The 19,820-nt window shown below is 37.6% G+C and overlaps 1 protein-coding gene across 4 annotated transcripts in view; it reads right to left on the bottom strand.

Annotated features, from left to right (window-relative positions):
* Window positions 1-15,268, bottom strand: part of eya1 (EYA transcriptional coactivator and phosphatase 1) — a 38,700-nt gene extending 23,432 nt beyond the window's left edge. Inside the window, exons 1-7 of one of the 4 annotated variants that reach the window (XM_079447683.1) lie at window positions 14,993-15,268; window positions 8,101-8,228; window positions 7,506-7,571; window positions 6,065-6,142; window positions 4,081-4,147; window positions 3,580-3,725; window positions 1,510-1,647 (exon numbers count right to left, since the gene is read on the bottom strand). In XM_079447683.1, the coding sequence (XP_079303809.1) occupies window positions 1,510-1,647; window positions 3,580-3,725; window positions 4,081-4,147; window positions 6,065-6,142; window positions 7,506-7,571; window positions 8,101-8,224 (619 nt within the window). In that variant the 5' untranslated portion in view covers window positions 8,225-8,228; window positions 14,993-15,268. The remainder of the gene's footprint in view (window positions 1-1,509; window positions 1,648-3,579; window positions 3,726-4,080; window positions 4,148-6,064; window positions 6,143-7,505; window positions 7,572-8,100; window positions 8,229-14,992) is intronic. The other 3 variants (XM_079447684.1, XM_079447685.1, XM_079447686.1) reach the window with 3 other exon arrangements.
* Window positions 15,269-19,820: the final 4,552 nt, after the last annotated feature.

Below are 19,820 nucleotides of genomic sequence, written 5' to 3'. Positions count from 1 at the left end.
AGGACAGCAGTTGGTATTGTATAGAGGGGGGTGGTCTACGCTACCGCGTTCAGACTCTTCCTGTGAGTCCAGACCTGCCCAATCGATGAGGCATCAGGAGGAAGCCGATAGGGACAGACTGGTCTGGTTAATGGTCATCTGTCATCTGCTTTTGCAGTTAGTGGCTAATGTGTTTATTGCTGTGTGGGCTATGTATGGCAGACTGAGGCACCTCAGTGTCAGTGGATGATCTATACTAAAAGTCAGTATGGGATGAAACCAAATAAGTGCTCTTAAAGGAACTGTTCACTCAAGAAAACATATGTTGTTATTTAGGCTGTTTGAAATGCGTTTTCATACCAGGACAGGTCATTCTAGTACTTTTATAAAGAGTCTTTAACGGGGTGAATAAATAATAAGTACATTTTGGGATAAACTACAGTATTCTTTAAAAGACTATTCAAGTTTTTTTAGAGATGTTAAACAACTTATAGCGATTAATCACATCTAGAATAAAGGTTTGTGTTTACATAATATATGTCTGTTTACTGTGCAAATAATATATACATTTAAATTATATAATTATATAGTTTATATTTTACTTAAATATATCCATGTTTAAAAAATGTATATGCACAGTACACATACATATGTTATGTATACAAATTTTTATTCTAGATGCGATTAAACACGATTAATCATTTTAAGCCCTGAATTTTTATTTCAAAATAAAAAAGAATATATGATATAATATAATGGTATTCTGCATTTTGAGAAAATTCAGCATTTTGACTATCTGCAAACATTTTAGATTTATATTCGCCACGTCTCATCTCGACGGTGTGAACAGGCCTTAAGATGGCAGCGGTCGAGTCAGAGTAACATTTACAGGCCTGGTGTTGAAGCATTAGCGGTTTTTACTTATGAGCCATGGAAAGAAGCTTCCACAGACCGCATGTGTCACATAATTTATTGTGAGATGATCCGGAGCACTTTCCAAAAACGTGGAGATGTTTCTACCGTCACACATTATTTGGAGATTAGAGAGCTCAGAACAGCACTCGCTGTTGAAAACTCTGAGAAAAGCACAAAGAAGAAGAGATAGAGACACATGGGAAATGTCCCCGCTGGGTGGTGGATGGTTTGCCTGACGCACTTTGAATTCCCTTTACAAATCTGACTTCTATGAACTGACCTCAAAGACAAGAGTCCCGGGTGTTCCCTCTTAAGCAAACATTTATAAGAACATACAAGGCCAAGCACGGAGCCAAAACGTGGAGAAAAAGACTGGTCTTAATAGGGGGAATAAGCCAGCTATTTTTTCCATCTGTCCTTTTTCTCTTATGGCCTAATGCAAAAAAGACTGTGTTTAAAAACAACCCAATACAAGCATCTGCTGGGGGATGTTATGATTTGGTCTGTGTCTGCCATTAATTGTGTCCTCTTTTGAAGGGGGGCGGAAAAGAATCATGCCTCTATTTTGCCACTCTACCCGCAAAACCAGAGGAAGAAAAGAGGGGAGATTCTGACCTTGCATCTGGTAACTGTAGGGCGCTTGTCCCGTCTGAGGTGTGGAGAAACCGGAGCTGTAGCTGAGGAAGCTGCTCTGGCCTGGAGACTGGGCCTGGGTCAGTCCACTCTCTGTCTTGATGCCTGCCCACAATGGACCTAAATCAGTTAGTGACATCAGAGCAGTATGATGCACAGTCCTCAGTGTTACTCCGTCCACGACAAGAAAAGATGGCGGCTATTTTTCACTGGGCCATGATTCAAGCTAGGCTAGAGGTACGAAAGGCAAAAACAAGTGCACGAAGTGGAAAGAAATCCCTGCCATGTCATTATTATTAATCATATATAATATGCAAGTACTTTATATAGAAACATGATTACTGAACCTGGCGTTAAAACGTCTTTAAATCATTGATTCTCTCCTTGAAAGGAAAGACAAAGCTTTATTTAGAAATTCTGAGCAAATTAAAACATTTATTCCCATTCATTGTAAAAAAGAAAACTTCTGGAGATGTATTAAAGATATTCAGGAATTTTGACAGAAAGTTATGTTCTGCAAATAATTTCTTGATGCACAATTGTAACCGTAGTGTAAAGTAAATCAAAGTGTAACGGTAAGACGGCTTCATCACATAGTACATGTATTAACAGATGGATAGACAAACTTGGCTTGCGAGACTAACAACTGGACAAGCAGAGACAGAGACTACTGGTGGTTTACGAGAGCCAAAATAATATTTTTTTATACTGTAAACAGAATTGGTGCAGAATAGACGGTGAGTACCATTTCACGTCAGGTACTTATGGTAACTTTGCAATAAAGCACTGTTAGCACCAAACTCAGCACATCAGGAATAAGAATGAATCAGGCCCAGTGCAGGTTTGCAGTTTGCTTCCACTCAAACAAACCTAAAGAACTCTCTGGAGCACATCTAAGATTGATCTACCTAAACAACTTTATCTGCGCGCAAGGTTTCAGAACATTCAATCCCTTGGCCTGAATATTTATAGTTGAGGTCGGGTTCTGGAAGTGTAACAGCACTGTAAACATCAATTTTCTAATTTCTGTTAAATAAGCATGAAACAATCAACTTTATGGATGATTCTCTGAATCGGCAGAATCTGCTGTGATTTAGGAAACTACTAAATTTGAGTAAAACATTTAGGGCACAGCACAAATTCTCTCATCATTTACTCACCCTCAAATTGTTCCAAACCTGAATGAATGTCTTTGTTTGGTTGAACACAAAGAAAGATATTTGGAAGAGCGTTACCAACGGAGATTTCTGGGGCACCACTGACTACCATAGTAGAAAAATATATAATATTGTATATTTTTTGTGCTGTTGAACACAGAAAGATATATTTGGAAGACTTTGGGAAAACAAACAGTTCTGGGACATCTTTGACAACCATTTAAATTTTTTCTACTATATTGTAGTCAATGGTGCTTCAGATATGTCAGTTGTTAACATTTTTATACTATATTTTATATTTTAAATATCTTCGTGTTTATCATAACAAATAAATTTTGACTTTAGGTTTGGAACAAATCGAGGATGAGTAATTCATAACAGAATTCTCATTTTTGGGTGGACTTTCCCTAGTGTTTGCATAACCTATTATCAGCATGTTGTTAAATATAATCTAACATGCAAAGTTTCAGATTGATTTAGCTCCAATTTGTTTAAGATTGCATCATTTTAGTACATTTTACTGGTAATTAAAAATCTAATTTAAAATGAATCAGGAACATTGAATGCTTGCTTTACAAAAAAAGGTAGCTATAATCTTCAATTCAATTTTATTAGTTACAGTTCGTACAATTATGGTCTTCAAATAACCAGTTAAACTTTTAACAAGTAACATTTCATAAAAACAAGACCAATTTTTAAAGAAAATTGGTTTATTGCGATAATAACAATCATGTTATCAACTTTGGTATAGTACCTATGGTTACCAACGGACACGTTTTACTATGGTGAGAGTTTGAATCTGTTTGAGTGAAGAGCAAATGAAATCCTGGATTACAAAGCTTCAAAGAACAGATAACAAGCTAACTGAAATAAAAAAATGTCTTTGAGCAGTTACCATAGGCTGGAATTCCATAGGGCTGTCCTGGCTGAGGGTACGAGCCATAGGCTGCAGATTGCTGCATTCCTGTGGTGTATTGCGTCTGTCCGTACGCTGCCATATTTTGGGCGGAAGGAGTCGGAAGAATGTGTGGATAAGGTCTGCTGTTGTAGGGCAAAAGATCGGAGAAAGACATTTTACCCAAAAGCACACATCGTAAAATTTGCTCACAGATACATTCTCTGCCATTCTGCTACTTAATCATAAATATTTGGCCTAACTGTGAAACGGAGAAAAATACAGCCATTAAGCAGCTGATATACATTGCGAAAGAAAAATAAATCAGGGGGGAAAATGTTGCGAGATTATAATTACAACAGATTTTGGAGCGCGCAAGCTGCAGAGATCAATGCAAACAAAGCGGCCGCAGAGTCCAAGATCTGGCAGAAGGATCTAATTAAAGGTCCAAATGAAGTTGGATGCTGCTTATTTTTTAAAGAAAAATAAAAGGAGTCTTACTTGGAAGGGTAAATCTGGGGAGAGAACTGGTGAGTTTGTCTTGGGCTGAAGCCACTGCTTCCAATGGCTGCGGAGAGAAGAGTCAAGCACATATTCGACATTAAAAAATAAGGTAAATATTAGTCTTTGCCAACAGAACTTCTGGAATCCAAGGCAACTGTAATTACATTGCGTTGCACTATTTATTTCGCTAACCTTATTTTAAGTTGAAAAATGAAGAGCAATAACGAAGGAAAATAATCAGGTAATATGGGAGGCTTTTCTGCTGACTGTACACATAAGAACCAACACAGATTGGAAGGGCCCAGTGTCCACACACACAAATAGAGGATGATGTATAGCACTGGTCAGTGAAGGGCTTGAAGTTGACGTCACAATAAGAAGCCACTAGGCCTGATTACAGGTAAGTATTAAACACAAGCAGCTTTAATCAGAAATAAATATTTTTTTAAAGAATATTTATGATTAATGACGGCATGGAGGGCCATTCAGTAAACCCACACAAACACTGAACACCAACATGAGATCTTTTGATGTGCCACTAAATGCACGGCTCAAATCTGGGAATTCTAGGGCTGGAATTTTAGTTCTCTTAAAGGTACACTGAGAAAACTCTGTAAACTAATGCTAATAATAGTATTATCATTATTATAATTATAATAGAATTTATGTTGTTTATTGTAAAGTAGTGGCCAAAAGTAACATTTTTGCAATATTAGTTTTTAATGCCCCCGCAGGTTACAATAAACCTTTAAAATATCAGGTGTATATACAAAATGGACAAAAACTTTAAAGGTACCTTTCGGACTAATTTTCTTGGCATATCAGAGAATATGCTTTCAAATATACAAAAAAAATTAATTGAAAAACAAAAAGCTTCCTGTAAATAAAACATACATTTGACTACAATTTTATTAGTTATTTGTTGAATATTTGTTAAATATTCTGTAGTCTTTCTGCAAGGCTATGTATTTATAAACTGTACATGTGTAACTTTGGTTTATACCTCAAACACACCAATGCAACGTGCATACAATTTTTGAATTAGTGATGTTTATTATTAATAATTATTCGTTGTTTATTGTTATCATTAGAATGAACATACATGTATAAGATTGCATACACAAAGTATACACCATCATGTATACAAGTTTTTGTGCATTAGCTTTTGCAGGTTGTCTCTCTTCAGTCTGAGCTTTCACTATACATTACGAATCTTTTGATGGTTACGCTTTGTGTGTATAATCGGCTGTGACATCTCCAGTAAAAGTTAGTTAGGGAGATCCCGCTCTGTGTAACTGTATTCTCTACACCCTGAAACCAGGAGCTTTTCCCCACACTTCAGCACCTGGCCTGGACAAACACACTACAGCACTGCGGCATCCCCCGAGTATAAACCAGAGTCTCAAATGACTACATTTCATTCATATTGTCAGAGATAGAAGTCCGAGCCTTGATTTATATAGGTCTAACATAAAAGTATCAGGTACTAAGTCAAACAGGTAGGGAAATAAGACAAATTAGCAGGAATGTAATACTCCATAAAGAGTTCTCACATTCACTGGCATTTGCTTAGTAAGTAATGTGAGCGGTCTATAACATGGAGCAAATCCACCTAAATTTGTATGCGCTCATTTTAAAATATACCATTGAGAGTGTAACGTTTACAACACAAGCTATTTTTGTGGTTTGAGAAAAATCTGTTGCATTTTTCTTTGAAAGACTTTGAGTACAAAAAGGCATTTCATTTCTGTAATTTACACTTCACGTGTTTCTCCGCAAGTTAAGATTTATCGTCCATTATTTGTTATTCCATTGGTAAAATGAAACCACCATTAACCAAATATTCCACTTCACATGCATAAATTGGGTATTGAGTTTAGACGTTTAGCAGTCCAACACTTCCTGTGCCTCTTCTTATCAGTCATTCATCTCTAAGATCATCTCGCACAGCACCGTGTGTGTGTGTGTGTGTGTGTCATACCTGATCCTGAGAAGCCGTCTAGGGAGCCGTCTGCTACAGAGGTGGTGATTTCAGTGCTGCTCATTGGCTCTGTTTTAACTGCAAACAGAAGGAAACCAGGACGTTTGTGACACAGGCTTGTTATCCCGCTTAATAATCACACAGGCAAACCCCCTGCACTCGTAAAGTCAATAGACTTAATCTGGGGTAATGTGCGAATTTAAAACGCGGCAGAAGACAGACTGTGGAGCGCACATCCAAGCGGTTTCGTTGGCTGGCAGCGTGGCATTCATTAAGCGGTTGGTGTAATGAAATGGAGTCGCTATTGAGATAATGGAGCTTTCAGGTTTCCGCAGTTCAGCCCCGGCCAGCCCACAGGACAGGCCAACAATTAAATGCTAATCTGTTGTACAAATAAAAGGAGGACACTTCCCCTCCAAAACACACAAACTCTTGAGTTGATTTAAGTACAATGGCCATACTCAGAGCTCTCATTTAAATGCATAAACCTCTTGACGTAGTTTGTAAAAAGCAAACTGAGGGCCAGATCAAATAGAAAAAATATATTTTAAGCAATATTTTGACTGTATATACAAATTTTAAAATGTAACCTATTGTATAATTCTATTGAAAGATTATTAGTGTCTTGATTTCTTACCGGAAGGGTTGTACGTTGCATTAAAGACAGGCAAAGAAAGTTGGAATTTAATGGCACGAATAAGCTGTGGAATGCATGGACATGCAGTATAATTGATATGTCAAGGCAATGCATGGCGTATAAAATGTGTTTGACCTGCCTGCTCCGCACTACAATGAGGGCAACCGGGAGACAATTTCACAGCGTTTAGACAGGCCCGGATCTTTGAAATGAATCCATCTCTGTCTCGGGAGGGGGTGGAGTTTTACTTTTATGAAAACAAAATTCTCTATGTGGGTACGGAGTCATGCCCATTGAAATCCCTCATGGCTGAGGTAGCCATCAGCTTGTCATGTCGAACATGTTGCTGCTATGGTTGTCTCTCAAAGGAACATATGTCGATAGGGAGCGGTTTGAATGTGCACCAATACCCTCCCCCCTTAACCCCCTACCTTTCAGAAGGGATATGGGAGAATAGCAGCATGCAGAAACTGGAGCAGTCAAGTCTTATCACATACCACACGTAACCATAAAACCGTCCCGCGGAACATCAAATAAAATGCACATTACGCGTGCCCACAGCTTTACCATTCATTGACAGTGTTGAATCAAAGCCAAAAGTCTCAAACCATGCTTTCAATTCACCAGAACACAACACAAAAATGCTAAAGAATCCTAATGAAAGGCACAATAGTTGAAGTAGATGAAAGTTGGATTCGACACAAAATTGTGTTTGCCTCAGGGTTAAATGAACGTGTAAAAACTGTAATTTGGGATATAACGCCAAGTATTGTCCTTTCATTGATTCACTAGATCTGCACAAACCTGCAGCGGACTGTGAACTAGAACTTAACAACCAGTCAGCTGTGGTAAGCATAGTGATGTTATCACCTATAGAAAGAAAGAATGGGATAGCACACATGACAATATGCACCATCACAGGCTGGGGCTTATCACTGCAGAAATGGAAGAAAATCACATAAGATTACATTATATAAACTACACAGTGCCGATTCCGTTCTTATGGCTATAACGTGAGCCGTGAAAATAATAAAAGGTATAATGTTTATATAGTCTGTGCATACAGTACAAATGCATGTATGTACTGCTGAAGTGCACTGGTGGATAAGACATTATATTTATAAATAAACTTATTTAAAAGAATGTATTCATGAATTTTATAAAAATATAGGAAAAGACAATTTAAGTATTTGAATGAACATACACTGTACTTTAAATTAATATTTTGACGTTCAGTTTAAATATATCCCCCTGACAAAGAAAGCATATAATATGGCACGATAAGAGGTCACAAATGATATTGTGCTGGGTAACCACTGCAGAGAAAGCCGTATGCTAGATCACTTATAAATTCACAGTAATGCAAGTAAATGGCCCAAGTGAGGCAGGAGAGACGCACCTTCAGTGCCATTTGGTGTCATGGAATTGTTATTTATATGCGAGTTGTCAATGTTGGGACCGTTGGGGGACTCACTGCTTCCACTTACTCGGCTGTGTGGACTAGCTAGATCCTGCATTTCCATAGACCTGAGAAGAGACACACAGACGTTAGCACTGAGACGCACACACACATTATATAAACTAACATGGAGATCAGGAGGTCATTTAAATTATTGAAACACTGATACTGAACATAAACAAAATGATGTTTATACATGTGGGGTCCAAACAAAGTACTTACTTTTATTTTTCATTGTATTATTTAACACAAATGTTTTCATAATAATGAGCATAATAATTTGAGTAAAAAGTTGAATTTAGAAATGCATGTGATTTTGATCATTTCACAGCGTGCACTCAGGTTGGCATGAACTCTACAAGCTAGTGCAAAACCTGATGATGCATGTTATCCCAGCATGATTGAGAATGTTCCAAAGGGCATCTTGTGTTCTCTAATGAAGCAAAGAAATTTGACCTTTTGTGCAAAGGGCATTTAAGAAAACGAGTTAAACATTGTCATAAATTTGTTAACTTTTTTAGTGATCTACCATCAGTGAATCTTAAATATGTCTTATTTATTACGTTATCATGTTTCACTGCTGTAAATGTTTTAAAGGCCTACAGATTTACTGATTCAAATTAATTGTGATCTCAGACGTTTTGACCCCACTGCATACATGTTTTCAACTATATTCGGATATCAAGCAACAACATACAAATAATTCATAAAAAGTTAAATAAAAATAAGAACATATAGTTGAGGCAAAACAACAGATAAACAATAAAAGAGAACATTTAAAAATTTATATAATAATAACCATACATTTCATAATTAATTGGAAACAACTAGGCTTTGCAAAAAACATTCCGACAGTTCTCCAGAGAAATAAGCTTAACCAGGGCCTTCCCCTGAGACACATCAAATGACATTTGACACAAATTTAACAATTAATGAGACATCTGATGATTGATTTACTTTCTCATTTTATGCATTAAATATTAACCACGACTGGCCCCGCAGAGCGCGCTGCAATTTTCATACGATTGTTTTCCTCGGCATTCGCTGGTTTGAAACAGTTACAGCGGACCTGTGTGATTTCGAGGCCCACACTGCAAGTGAATGAAGAGTTCACTAAAGCGTGCTGTTTGCTCTGGCACGCATCTTAATTGTTTCTTTGTTTATATACCGAGGGCCACGCCACTAAAAACATTATTCTACTGGCTCTGTTTTACACTCGCAGGATTTTATTATGCATAGCAAATGGAAGGTCAGGCCCGTATGTGTGTGTCTGTGGTCGGATGTATGTTATATGTTTTCAGAAAAACAATGTACTAATAAGGCTAAACGTGCATTATTATTCCAGTCATTTAAAGTGCTCATGTGCCTGCTATCAACAATTTCGATTTTGAGTAAACAACAAAACATTTATTTGCATAAATTCTCATACCTCTTTTTAGTAGTTGTTCTCGATCACTTATAAAATATCCGTTACAGATGGAAGCAGTTAAAGGAAGTGCAAAGAAATCCATGCCACGGAAAACTTAAAACTGAGCTTGCTTTAAAAACAACATCTGCTACTGACACAAAATCGATTTGTCAAACGTTTCACCTAAACTAGTGGATTGACAGAACATACATTTTTCAAATGCACATATTCCTACATAAGTTTATCTCATTTAATAAGGGTTTTCTGACACCTCTCTCTCTTTCTTTTACATTTTCAGAAGTTTGCAAAAAGTTCCACACACTTCCTTCTGAAGGATTTCAGCACAGGTTATGTCTGAGAATGTCTAGAAAACCGCAGCACTTTGCTAAACAACTCACTCCTCTGCACTGATGCTGCTGGAACCCAATTCGCTCTCCTCTTACCTGGAACTGGATGGGCCTTAACCATCTGTGTCAAATATCGTCTTTTCTAATTTTCCCTCTCTCTCTTTCTTTTTATCTCCCTATCATTTTATCCACCTGCCAGGATCCTAAAAACAATATCACTCCTTGTTATTTCAGCTCGATTCCACTGTGAAGAGCCATCCGTGACACAATAGACGTTGTCTGAGAAAACATTTTTGTTATTCTCGCGCAGAATGGGAAGAGAGGAGCCGGTGGAACAGAGAGGCACATTGTCTGTGGCTCAACCCCTCCACCGTTGTTTCCTCCTCCCAGGTCTTCCCTCCCTCAGAGAGAGAGAGAGAGAGAGATAGAGAGAGAGAGAGAGAGAGAGAGCAGCCGAATGACGGAAAGGTGATTCATCATTGGTCAACGACAGCTGCAAACTGGATTAGTCCTCCCCCAATCAACATGCAAAGCGGCTTAGCCAAGGTAAGCAGGAAAGAAGGGGGGGCTCCGGGTGAGCGAGCTGGGGGCGCCTGCTTGAGGTCGCTGATGCTGTTGCCTCTGGAAGTGGAAGGGGGGGTATGAAGTTGAGAGAAATGGAAGTTTGTTGAACAGAAGCTAGTCAGGCATGACACCCCTAGCATCTTCAGAAGATCTATCATCCGCAATTGACACTATCTGAAATTTATCTACACTCCCTCTCCAGGCACAATGACAGTTCCTAATGACGGTCAAGGGGGGGGGTGATGGTGACTTTGGCAGAGCCTTTGGGGGGACACAAGACTGCTACAGATAGTACGGAGTGCATCTGTTGCAATGAGTGTCCTGAATATATAAAATGAACATATGGAGCTGCATATGATATGACAATGCTGTGGATCTTTTAAGTTGACAATGACATTCTGCTGTCCACATAAGAAAAATCAGTATACCTGTGTCGCTATTACCAAATAGCAGACCAGGGTCGAACTGTTCTCTTTTTCGATGGATCTGTGTCACGGTGATAGCGCCTTTCCACCAAAAATGTCTAAAAAATGTATGAATCTTTAATGGCGGACTGTTTTCATGAGATGTAGTAATCTGAGCTGTTTGGTCTTGGTGTTTTTCGCCCCCCTCCCTTTTTCTTCCCACAATGCCCGAGCCATGATGAATAATGGTCAAGTTTTAGAATATCTCCCTCCTCAACCCAGCTTTCTTTTTCTAACACATCTAGCCACACGTTTATATCCTAAATTAATTCCTTACATAATCCAAAGCATGACATTGAATAAAAAGTGCAGCGCAAGTACTTTTATTGCGGGAATGAGAGATGTAGAAATAAACAAAGGATGGGGAGGCGGGGGTACGGTTAAATAAAGGAGACTCCAGCGCACAGGGCTTACGAGGCATTACTCACGCTGGTTTCACGGCAGAGTCCCTTATCCAACAGGTGATTTTCACCAGGTGAACGGGAAGGGCCGGGGGGATGGGGGGTTTTATAAGCAAAAACAAGCTATTCTCCCGTGCTGCTAAATATTTATTGTTTAAACAAAAAAGGTCTGTATTCAGCATCTTTGATGTTCGTTCAAATTCAACCTGAACTGAGCTGCCTTTGATGCTCTCAGAACAAAGAGTAGCTGGAAGTGTCATCATAAAGCCAAACACGCTTCACTCACGACTGTTTGCACGGCTTTTTGTTTCGCTTTGCTTATTTCAAGCACTGCGTGTCCATCTGCAAACACCGCCGGGCTTTTAACATTGATCATTGTAGTGCACGTGGGCTGTCTGAGCTCGCACAGACACAGATGAAATTTACCTGAAATATTTGTTTTTTGACATTTAAAAGCACTTCACGGTGGAAAACAAAATGCAGTTGTGTTATTATGTTAGAGATAAAAATGAGATTTTCATAAATTATGATAATAAAATTAGATTTTCATTTTGTTGCACAGTTTGTTAAATTTTCAAGGTCAGAGAAAGCATATTCTACATTGAATTTGTTAAATTATGCAAAACATGTGTTACATGTTATTAGTTTTATAAAACAATGCTTTAATCAAAACATCTTTACAACAAGTAATCCCTATTTAAGGTGGTCAGCAGAATCCACATGGTGGCCCAGGAAAAATAAATCCACTTGTAAAGAATGTCGATGTAGACAACAATTGAACACAGATGTCATAAGAATTAGACACAGTTTACAAAATGCTACACTTTACTTGACTCTTTGAGCACAGAGCAAAGAAATGCATTACCAACAAAACACAAAAAACAGGCATATGAGGAAAAAAGAAAATGCGTGCCGGAAACACTGGGAATAAATGTACCACAAGTATTGAGGTTTAGTGCTTTTTTCTCACTATAACTGAGCAATGGATTTGAAATTGTACATGCTCTAAAATGTTGGCAATATGATATTAAACTGTAAAATTGTTTTTAAATGAAGTTAAAAGCAACCACTCAAGACCATATATATAGTTTTTTATGTGTGCAATAATAAAGACGTAAAAAAATAAACCAGAGCTAAACACGCATTTATACAGAAGGACGGACCCACAGAAATATGATCTCTTTTTTAATTTTCCATTTAAAGACACAATTGTAGAATTTTAATGTAAAAATTCTGATCATGTGTTGCGGTTTGCTGATGTGCAATTTGTCTATTTCATTTTGATCCATCTGACATGGAGCTTGAGCGATGGACAGTTACATTAAATCTGTTAATTCTGAGCTTCTCAACACGCTAAATTATTTCCAGAAGTCCGGTGTCCATCAGAGGAGATTTACGCTACACATCTGATCACATTCTCCCCACCGGAGTATCACAGAAAAAAACACTTGAATTAATATTATTGTCTCACTTCGGCCTTCAATGTTAGATTGTAGAATCTGCCTCACAGAATCAATTATTCATTTAATTTTTTTACTTTAAAACGTTTAAAAAAATGTAGCAATCAAATAACATTATTGTTTATAAAAACGATTCCTTTTTGTTTTTCTCTTTTACAACATTACTGTAAAAATCTGCTTCTACGCAGACATCCAACAAGCACAAAAACAAATGATACTCAGGTTGAGCTCATCCTCCGCTACCATTCTTAAGTAAACAAACTCCTTGATTACATGTAAACAAACACAAAGGATTTTCTAAATGCTGAAGAGCCGTGATCAATTGAGCCTCTCAGCCCTTATTTCCTGCTCCCTCGGCTACGTTTTCCTGAGACAAACAGTGGCATGTTAACAAAATAACACTCTACTGTATTTAGTAAACAGCTAATCGCCACAAATGGTTTCCGCTGTCCCTATCTCTTAAACAGCAGAGCGCTGCAGTTTCAATTAACCCTGTGTCTTTCACCACACACCAACTCGGAAACGGGCTCCGGCTGCACACATACGGGAACGCATTGGGCCCTCGGCAAATGACGGCACGACATGGGTCTGAGCGCATGGGGCTTATCAGAAAGAGCTTAATGCAGTCAAACTTATTAAAACAAATACCATGTGTAAACAATTCAAATCAAGCAAGCCATTATGAGGTAATTAGATAAACAAGCTTTTTGTGTGAAGAATACAAAAAGGGCGGCTGGAGGCAAGGCTACATTAGCATGATCCAGCAAAAACAATGCGTTTTAAATAACAGCTGCCGGGGGACGACTTTTTTATTGTTTTGTAATAAAGTATATTTTAAAGGTTTAGTTTATCAAACATTTTAGAATTACAAGAGGACAAAAACTACAAAAATAAAGACTACATTTTTAAAGCTTTGAGAAAAACAGAAATATTTACAGGCCAAATGAAATTACACATTGCAACAGACAATGCAAGATTAAACATATTTATGTAGATGTATATATAAAGTATACGGTGCAGCTAACAACTACGGACTTGAACAAAAAAAACCTCTCCAAAAAGTATAGGGTTTTGTTGGTGGCCGATGTCTTACAAGACGCCAATCTGCACAGGCCTGCCGGTCTGTCCATCCTTAAGCATTCCTGCCTGCAGCAGATGGCATTGGATGTCAACTGCTAAACTGAAATGGTTTTGTTTATTCTGCCAGCTGAATAGGATCCTCAGTGGCGAGTCTGCTGCGTTTTACAAGCAACTTATTGAGCAGTAGGATATTCTAGACCAAAACATTGGCAATTATTTATAATGTTATATCTTATTTCGTTGCACCTGTTTTAAGGTCTCGAAAAAGCTTCTTGTCACCTGAGGGCTGTGGAGAGGGGAAAAGGTGAATTTTGAAAGGAAGGTGTGAATCAGGTGCGTGAGCTCTCAGGTGAGAGAGACTCACTGGGGATTTAAATTTAAGCGGCAAACGGTGACATGATTCTTTTATTTCAAAATTCTTTCCTTTCTTAAATATCTAAAGTTGCTGCTGTGATGTTACAGAATGTTAGAACAATTGTATGTGTCTATACTGGATCAAAACATTTAAAAGAATATATATATTTTCATAGAAATTTATAGCAATGAATGAGGCAAACTCAAAATGATGTTTCATATTTGTTCTTTTAAAATAGCTTTTGTTTAAAACATTTTGTGTGATATTGACATCAGTTATTTTTTATATATAAAACTGTTTTGAAGATAATATGAAACTTCCAACAATATTGGTTAGCTTTTCAGAAATTGTCTTGTTTACAGCGTTGTCATTAAAAAAAGAATATATTTATACTTTACAATCTTTAACATAATAAAGTAGCACATTCTACAGGGGTCTTTCATATATAACATTTATGAAAATCGTTTTTTTACAAAACACAAAAACAATTTGTTTCGTATCTGGGTTAATTTGTTGTGGTTTATAATCCTTGCCATTCTGCCATTTAAAAAAATATCGATCCGAGTGTAATAAAAATATAAGAGTGTTTTACAAAAATGTCACAAAAGGCATTCTTAATTTAAAGTATTCTGTTCAAGATCCATGTTTACAACTCTCTGATAAAAAGAGTTTAAAAGTGAAACAACACCACAATCTAAAAATTGCCAAATACTTACAACAAAAACAGACACAGATGACCAAAACGGTACTTACTACAATTATAGTAGAATCCTTGTACTTTTGTCTTGTATTCCTCCTTTTTTGCAATGTTCTGTTGACTTTCTCTCCGTTCCAGAGGAATAAAGAACTTGTTAAAAAACAAACTTCACTTGAGTGGAAACGCACAGATTACCGATAAAAGACAACTTTTTTCTTTTTCATTTTAAGGGTGAAAAGCAGTGGAGCCCCGTGCAAGATCTCAAGAGACAGACTCCGAGCAAGAACGAGAGTTGTCCGATTACTGCTGCAGGCAGTGACCAGCTAGTGTCTGAGAAAGAGAAAAAAAGAGTAAAAGAGAGAGAGCCGGTCGAGAGCGAGCGAGAGAGAGGGAGGGAGGGAGCAGACTGAAAGCAGTAAGTTGCTTGCTTCTCTCTAACAGGAAGACTTTAGTTTGGAGGAGGCACAGGGGAGTTTGCTTCACACCAGTCCTCCATATGTCATTCACTCACAGCTTTAAGCAATATAGCCCTTCGCTAGATTGTATCAGTGGTCTTAAGACAATGAAACTGCAGAGTCTTCATGCATCTCTGCTAGTCTGCTGGATCCCATGGCTCGGCGCACACAGCCCGAGGGCAAAGCTTTTTTCCTCTCCCATTTATTTTAATTTTCTCTTTTTGCTTACCCACAAATCAGTTATTTTTGTGGTTGATTCTTTCTGGTTTGTTTCCTGACAAAGGAAGGGTACGGTATAAAGGTAATGCACTTTGTAAATGATGCTGTTTATTTTACTGAGGCAAACTGCCTGATCGACGTTGTTGTGGAAGTCCTCCATCAACAAGTAGAGCGCTCACTGCTGTTTGTCAGGTAATGACTGCTGTCTGTCTGCTCCAGCTTATTACTTCATTTGTTTTCGAAGTTTACCTTCTCTACTTCCTCACAATGGAACGCTACCAAATGCTACCATTATATAGGATAGGCATTCCTATTGAGGACGTTTTGTGGATTTTGTTCGAATGTTTCGCAAATGCATTTATTGCATATAGAAAAATCTAAATAATTAAAGGATTATTGCAAATGTAAAAATGTAAATGAAGAATGGAATTAAATGAATGATTGAAGTCAAACATACACACACAATGGTTTTTGAAAATTACAACTTGTGTGACTTTAATGTATTTATGTATGTTTATAAAAACACACACACATATATATATATATATACACACATAGACACACACATACATATACACATACACAATACAGTATACTGTATATATATAAATAACAGTGCATTTGAAATCTATATTATATATTATGCTATAAAGAAAATTCATGTTTAATTTTGTCTAAGGCACAGAGAGGTTGTAACCATTGAGGCAAAAAGGGAAAACTAAGGCAAAACTTGAACTGGGAGATGAACTGATTACGATAAGACAATATGTGTAGAATTTACACAGTATAGATAATTGTGTTTTTTCATATCACAGTTATTGTCAATACCGGTATGTTGCAACGCCCCTATATACAGTATATGTATACATACAAAGTGTGTGTATATATTATATACATATACTGTATATATACACACATGCATTCATGTTATTAATATAATATATATTTGCAACTGGTTAATAAAACAGCAGTCACACGCAGTGGCAACTGTGACAAACTCACACACTTTAGTAGTGTCTGTGTGCCGCAGCGGGCTCAGCACCCATATATGGGACAGCAGGTCAACATGGGCAAACAGTATAAATAGAGCCGAGCTTGACTTCTCCTCACCTAGATGTGCTGCGCTACTAAAGCAGTTGACATGCAAATGCAGAGCCGTTTACACTACGGATGTGCCTACAGGTAAAACCCGCCGTTTCACATTTCAGCCTCTAAAAATTAAATATATTGCATTTTGAAAAGGCTCTTGATAACTCAATAGAGTAATAAATGCAGAGGGCATCTCAAGTAACTACTCGTCATAGCTGAGGGGTGCATACGCCAATCGAGTTATAGCCCTCTCTCTCTATCACATAAAATTAACTTTCAATGTAATTTTGCAGTTATTTTAAAATTGCACAGCATAATTACCCCAAGTTGTTTACGTCTCCGAAGCAAACGCTTTCATTTTCCCTCAAGTCGTCTTCGTCAACTGAGAGGTTTTCGAAAATGTGTGTTTCACATTACTCTACCATGCGGCTAAAAATAGCACAATATCAGGTGAAAGATTCCACACGATTTTTTGTACGACTGCGATAAAAATTATGAAAGATGAGTTTACTTTTAAAAAAGTGTGAATGGCCATAAATAAAGCAAAATAAACAAACGCTATTAATTTTTTGGGGGAAATCAAGTTTTAATTCATATATTCAGTATTTAAAGTGTCAAACACAAAGTGGAACAATTTGGTTTTGTTGCATTTCTATATATTTATACAAAAATCAATGACTCGTTGATCCAGCTATATCACTTCTAAGATGTACCGACTTATTCTTTCCACTAGCTTTAAAGTTTTAGCAAAATGCCCTTCTAGATTTAGACAATCAGCCCTGCAATGTTCTTATTACGTGCCCATGCTGGACCTAACAAAGATGCATTGATGGACCTAGACTGACATCAGTGCTAAAACATTACTTGCCAAAAACTATATCAAGCTAGAAATATGAGAAGTGGGTAAGATTAAATGTGAAGCCGTTCTTTATTAAGGATTATCTTGATGGGACCCTGCAGTCTTACTGGGAGGCTGCAGAGATGCCTGCCTGAAATCTAGACATATGCTGGATCCACCGCGTTCTGCGTTACACGGGGGTTATCAAGAAATTATGTCACAAATGCATAATTATGCAATGATTCATGCACAGCCCACAGCTGAGCCACGAAAACCAACTGCCTGGAGTTGAGCTACTCATTACTCACTAAAGTAATTCAACTGAAAGACAATAAATGGATGCCCTCATGGAATGCCATTATTGCAATTGCATAGCACCATTTTCTGCGAGCACAGAGAAAGCGGACAAAATTGAAAACTTAGAAATTTTGTGACTTTATAAATTAAAACATGATTGGTGTTTACACGCTAAAAGTTTACACATATTGAAACTTTGCAACGCCCTTTCTTCGGTGAGTTAAAAAATATAACACTAAAGACCCTTCACCTCACCCCCAAGATATGAAACTTAAACCCCGCTCTTTGTCTAATAAAAACAACTTTTATACATCTAACTCAAAAGTACCAGGTGGAGTATTTTTATGTCGACAAAAGAGAACAAAACAGTTTCTGGGCCTCTAAACGCTGCTCGTATCACTGACAGGTAGAAGATTGTTGATATTTGATATTTTCTTCCTTCTTTTTAAGACTCCTTACATTTTCTGCTTTGAATAACCAGGGTACAAACAACTCCCTTGGGTGGCAGAAAGACAACAGGGTGAAACGTGAGAAAACTAAACTAGAATCTTCATGTGATAAACTCACGCAGACGTGGCGAGTGCGACTTGAAAACAGCACTTACAACAAACACTTTAGATACTGTACATTATAAGTAAAACTTCATAAAACCGGTCTTCTGGTCTTGTTTTGACTATTTAACTAACATTAAAGGATTATCAAAAACATGTCAAATTAGCACCACAGTTCTTGAGGTTACAACACTTTGTGATGCATTGTGGCCTATCCGCGCAATCCCATGTTCCCAAGCACATCGGTCTCATAGCACATTAACGCAACTTTGATCAAGCCACATATCGCATATATATCAAACCGTATCAAAGTCAGATCCCTATCAGGCCTTGACATAACAAATAAAAAGGATTCAAATCTATAATCCAAAAAACTCAATCCTGTACGTTTGCATTCGGAAGTGATGGGCGAAGCTAAATTCGAACACGTCGTACAAGAAGGTTTACGGATTACACAGCCTCACCAGTGGGTGTTTTCTCTCCTCCCGTCTGATCTCGCCGACTGCACCATCAATCTCCAAAACTCCATTTGCTCATCCAACCTGCAGTGCTTAATTTCATGGGAAGAAAGGAAAGCCAATCAGATGAAATCTGTTCAGTAGAGCACCATGCCCACTATTCAAATACCATCTTCATTCGACTCCAGGGCCATCTCTGATGATGATGACAGGTTGCTACCACAATAAAGATTTCGACAGCACAGACAGATCATTTTAAAGGGCCCTAAGGTAAATTAGTAGGAAAACGAAGTGCTTTCAAGTGGTGAATGAAAACTGCAGCGAAGCCCCATTTTTATATAAACAAACATGTTTGTCTGTCAGGTTTCTCTGGTCTTGCATATTAGGGCTGATGAAAGTATTTTCATAGTTATTCCTCAGAAACGCAACTTGATTTTTCCTCATCAGAATAATTCAGCCGCTTAACCTCAAAAAGAACGCCGAATAATTCAACATTTGCAATCACAGGCAGGACAAATGGAGATTCCCAAAAGATGATACATATGTTTCGTGTTAAGGGTGTTTCTTTTGGAAATGTAGTTTGTACGACATTGATGTGCATAAAGATTTCATAATTTATTTAAGAAAAAATGTCTGCTATTTGCTAATCAGTAAACCCATAAGAAATGAATCTCAGGAATGGAGATCAATGGAGATGAAATAGAGACGATGTGTCTCTCGGGTTAAAGACCCTAGAAATCTCATATGTCTCCTCCAGAATTCCGTCAGTCTCAACAGGAGCTCAAACAAGTCACCCAGCACACAATTGTTATTCATGTTAAACACATTAAGTTTACACATCTACTCTTATGCATGTACTTTATGCATACTAAGCAAAAAACTAATTCTGTTACAAATGAAACACAACTGACTTCATTTAATCTCCAGGCCATACCGTTCGGTCATCTGTGATGAGCTCTGCATGACTCACACTACTG

The sequence above is a fragment of the Barbatula barbatula genome, assembly GCF_947034865.1.
Source record: "Barbatula barbatula genome assembly, chromosome: 23".
NCBI classification, from domain to species: domain Eukaryota; kingdom Metazoa; phylum Chordata; class Actinopteri; order Cypriniformes; family Nemacheilidae; genus Barbatula; species Barbatula barbatula.
Note: the sequence above shows the minus strand (reverse complement) of the source record. Positions and strands in the feature narration are given on the sequence as shown.